The 4,805-nt window shown below is 47.1% G+C and overlaps 1 protein-coding gene across 1 annotated transcript; it reads left to right on the forward strand.

The window, feature by feature from the left end:
• Positions 1-1,348: 1,348 nt before the first annotated feature.
• LOC115960783 lies at positions 1,349-2,508 on the forward strand. Its single transcript, XM_031079774.1, has 3 exons — positions 1,349-1,421; positions 1,495-1,895; positions 1,972-2,508. The coding sequence occupies exons 2-3, from the start codon at positions 1,497-1,499 to the stop codon at positions 2,506-2,508; spliced, it is 936 nt and encodes a 311-aa protein (XP_030935634.1). The 5' UTR covers positions 1,349-1,421; positions 1,495-1,496.
• Positions 2,509-4,805: the final 2,297 nt, after the last annotated feature.

Here is a 4,805-nt window from a genome sequence, read left to right on the forward strand (position 1 = left end):
TGTATCCTGACAGGTTGTCAACATTGATTGAGAATGCCACGTGTCAATCTCTGAGTGGCCGTTGTATAGGATCGAGGCGTCGCTTCGTCTTCCGTGCATCCCCTATATATACATAAGGCGCCTCACTCCCATTTTCACCATTTTAACAAGAAATAGACTGTCAGAACGAAGCCGTCAACCTTGTCAGAGAACTCCGTCGTGGACGAAAATATACCGATTGTAACAACCGTCACCTCTAATCCGCCAAGTGTGGTAAGTATTTGTTTAAATACATAATCAAGTTACATTTCCGTCCATGCATTGTTCTTAGGCTTACTATATCCGTCAACGATTTCAAACCCGTCAGTCTTAGGTTTTATCGTCAATTGTAGGAAATGTCTAGTGCGTCAAGTAACCAGTCGGTGGTTCGTGACGGGGCGGAATACGAGAATGTATACCCGTCCGGTCATAAAGACCAAGAGAGCCCCGGCGAAGATAGGAGTCCGTCGTCCTCCTCTTCGTCCTCTACAGATGAGGATGTGGAGATAGTTGAAATAGAGGGTTCTGATGACGATGGGAATCAGGCACTGGAGTCCGTTGTAGGTGCTGATGGACTGAGGAAGTTCATCATGTTGCCGGAGTGGACATTCCATAAGTTCACATCCGTCATCAGGGAGAAACATTTCAGCACATTTAGAACAAACTTCCAAATACCGGACTACATTTCCATCCGTCTTCCTTATGTGTCAGAGAAGTGTTACTATGAAGGGGTAGACGGTGTTGGAATATATGAGCAGGCGTTGAAGGCAGGACTTCGGTTCCCGCTCTCAACACTTCATAGGGAACTTTTGCACTACCTAGGGTTGTCCGTCACACAGATATCTCCTAACGCCTGGAGAGTCTTCATAGCCATGGAGATTCTCTATGGTGCATGGTCGGACGGAGAGAGGAGACTGACGGTCCGTGAATTTCTTCACTGCTACCGTCCAGACGAGATTTCTGGGTCAAGGGGGATGTATAGTTTTGCTAGTCGGAGCCCCTTGTTGAAGGTGATCTTTGAGACCCCAGACTCAAATAGAGACTGGAAGAGTCGCTACTTCTTCCTGGAGGGTAACAGATGGATGAACCATCCAGGGGAGACGGAGTACCTACCCGTTGACACAACCTGGGCGGTGATAAATCAACTGCGTATGCACCCGTCCTAGCTTGCTTCTGTTTTTCATATCCGTCTATGTGTATATTCTGACCGTCTTTCTCTGTAGGTAGACGGCGCCCGCAAGTTAGCCTTGAGGAATTCAGTTTCCTTGAAGAGATTTGCAGGAAAACTAAGCCGGAGGAAAGGACTTGGGCCAAGTTAGTGAACCCAAGAACAATACATTGGTATTGTGACGGTCCAGAACCCACTCGCGAAGCCCTTGCATACGACGAAAGAATACACAAACGTAAGTCCGTCAACTCTTACTCTTGAATTTAGCATTTAACGAAGGATGATCTTAATCCGTCCTGTATTTGTAGAAATGGACGACGCTAAGAGAAGGGCAATGATAAAATCACTAGCCGTCGAGCAAAAGAAGACGGGTGAAGTTGTCATTCCTAAGGTGCCGGGGTCGTCGGCTAAGAGGAAGCAGCCGCCAAAGTCTGACCGTCCATACAAGCAACCGAAAGTTTCATTGGAGCCCGTGGTGGGCTTGATGGCTGAGGGCGTTAAGACCGTCACCCAAGCCAAACATGGAACCGGCAAGGGCCTAATGCGTGCCCCTCCCGTCAACGAGGAGAAACCTCCTTCCCTTCTCCGTGACGATTCGAAGTATGCCTTGGAGAAACTCAAGTCAATAATTTCGGCAGAGGACTACGAGGATCTGGGGAATCATTCGACGGAAGCAATGGGGGAGACGGGTTTATTCGCCGTTGGGCAGGTACCCTTCTTTTTGTCAGTGTATGCCCGTCCACTTCTTTGTTTTCTATTTAACACTTTAACTTTGTCAATTTCAGTCCTTGGTCATGATGAAGGGCTTGATGGATCGCTGCCTCAACCGTGAAGCGGCTCTTGAACGTATACGGACAAAGGCTGGGCGGACGGAGGAGGAGCTTAGTCAACTGTACAAGTGGAAGTCCACAATGGAGCAGAAGTTTGAACTGTCTGAGCAGACCAGAAAAGAGTTCGAACAGAGGACGGAAGAAGCTGGGAAGGCCTTGAAGGGTAAAGACGAGGAGGTGAAAGAGTTAAAGAAGAAACTCCGTCAAGCCGGAGAGGATGCCGTCACCGAGTATCGCAACTCTTTGGATTTATTGAAGGAGCTGGGGGGTTCGTTCCTTCAAGGCTTTGACGATGCCCTCCGTCAGATAAAGAAGACCTACCCGGATCTTGACGTGTCCATGATAACCGTCAATGACCAAGATCAGACATCCGCTCTGCCCGTCGCTTCAGAAAACACGGAAGACCTGTTTGGTGAAGATGCTGTTCAGGGCGAAGGAGAGTCTGCTCCGTCGAAGGACGTTCCAGCTGAAGAGCCGAAAAAAGTAGATTAATTTGTAGTAAATGTTGAGGAGGATCCGTCCCCTTTTTTTTTATGTTTTCTGTATTTTGAAGACGGTTTGTTTTAATTTAGCTTTTGCACCGAACAATATTTTTCTTTCAATATATATGCTTACGCATATTTTTGTTGCTGGTAAAGTATTTGTATCCGCTAAGGATTTTTCTCTCCGTCTATTTGTGTATTAATTTGGACAAGCCGGTCTGTTGATCCGTTCACTTTAAAGCATTTCGAACTTCTAATCGGACCCTTCCACCTTATTGATAGGAAATACTATACCGTCTATTTTAAGGACTTGTAGGATTATTGACCATTAGGGGTGATCCGTCCACTTTGTGGACTTGTGAATTTATACACCATTAGGTGTGATCCGTCCACTTTGTGGATTTGTAAATTTTCCCCCGTTAGGGATGATCCGTCCACTTTGTGGACTTGTAAATTTATACACCGTTAGGTGTGATCCGTCCACTTTGTGGACTTGTAAATTTGTACCCCTTAGGGATGATCCGTCCACTTTGTGGACTTGTAATTTATACACCGTTAGGTGTGATCCGTCCACTTTGTGGATTTGTAAATTTTCCCCGTTAGGGATGATCCGTCCACTTTGTGGACTTGTAAATTTATACACCGTTAGGTGTGATCCGTCCACTTTGTGGACTTGTGGATTTATACACCGTTAGGTGTGATCCGTCCACTTTGTGGATTTGTAAATTTTTCCCCCGTTAGGGATGATCCGTCCACTTTGTGGACTTGTAAATTTATACACCGTTAGGTGTGATCCGTCCACTTTGTGGACTTGTGGATTTATACACCGTTAGGTGTGATCCGTCCACTTTGTGGATTTGTAAATTTTTCCCCGTTAGGGATGATCCGTCCACTTTGTGGACTTGTAAATTTATACACCGTTAGGTGTGATCCGTCCACTTTGTGGACTTGTGGACTTTAGAGTTACTCACTGTTATGCTGATTCGTCCACTTTGTGGACTTTTAACTAGCATTCGTGAACTTTGAGGACAATTGTAATGACATCCAAGTAGAAGAAGATCATAATTGTATCTAATTATAGAGATGCGTAAAGGAAAAGTGCCTGCCCCCCTTGGGCTTAAAAAAGAAAGGCACGACAAGATTGTAGCAAGAGAAACACAGTTTACAGAAAAAACTTATAAAAAGTTCATAAAAGCTAAATGGAAAATTGGTTGCCGCTCGCCGTGTTACTATTACTGGTAGTATTTCCTCAAATGCTCAGCATTCCATGGATGCGGTAGCTTCTCCCCCTCCGTAGTCTCCAGGTGGTATGTTCCTTTTCTTTTCCATGCCGTGACTCTGTAAGGTCCTTCCCAGTTGGGGCCGAGTTTTCCCTGTGTAGGGTCTCTAGCTGCACCCAGAACCCTCCTGAGTACCAGGTCTCCTACTTGGAAGTCTCTGTGTCGGACCCGGGAGTTGTAATTTCTGGCCATGCGATCCTGGTATCTTGCGATCCTTTGCTCCGCCGTCGACCTTACCTCATCTATCAGGTCCAGCTGTAGCCTCATATATTCGTCGTTCCTGCATTCGTCATGGTTGTGAACCCTGTAACTTGTGAGGCCAACTTCTGCGGGGATGACCGCCTCACTCCCGTATGTCAGTCGGAATGGCGTCTCTCCTGTTGGAGTCCTCGCCGTTGTCCTGTATGCCCATAGTATGCTTGGTAATTCTTCGGGCCATATTCCCTTTGCCCCCTCGAGCCGAGTCTTGATAATCTTTAGCAGGGATCGGTTCGTGACTTCAACTTGGCCATTGGCCTGAGGATGGGCGGGTGATGAGTAGTGGTTTTTTATTCCTAGCTGTGCGCAGAAATCCCGGAAGTGGCCGTTGTCGAACTGCCTCCCGTTATCCGAGACAAGGACTCTGGGAATACCAAACCTGCATACAATGCACCGCCAAACAAAACTTCTAATGTTCTTTTCTGTAATGGTGGCCAAGGCTTCCGCTTCTACCCATTTCGTGAAGTAGTCAATACCCACCACCAAGAATTTCAGCTGCCTTACAGCCGTTGGGAAAGGTCCCATGATGTCCAGTCCCCACTGGGCGAACGGCCATGGAGCCGTCATAGGGGTCAGCTCCTCAGCTGGCTGGCCGATAAAATTGCTGAACCTCTGGCATTTGTCGCAGCTTTTAACGTAAGACTCGGCATCCTTCTGCATGGTTGGCCAGTAATACCCAGCCCGTACCAGTTTGTGCACCAACGACCGCGATCCAGAGTGGTTCCCGCATATTCCTTCATGTACTTCTCTCATTACGTAGTCGGCCTCT

This window comes from Quercus lobata, chromosome 2 (assembly GCF_001633185.2).
Source record: "Quercus lobata isolate SW786 chromosome 2, ValleyOak3.0 Primary Assembly, whole genome shotgun sequence".
Taxonomy (NCBI): Eukaryota; Viridiplantae; Streptophyta; class Magnoliopsida; order Fagales; family Fagaceae; genus Quercus; species Quercus lobata.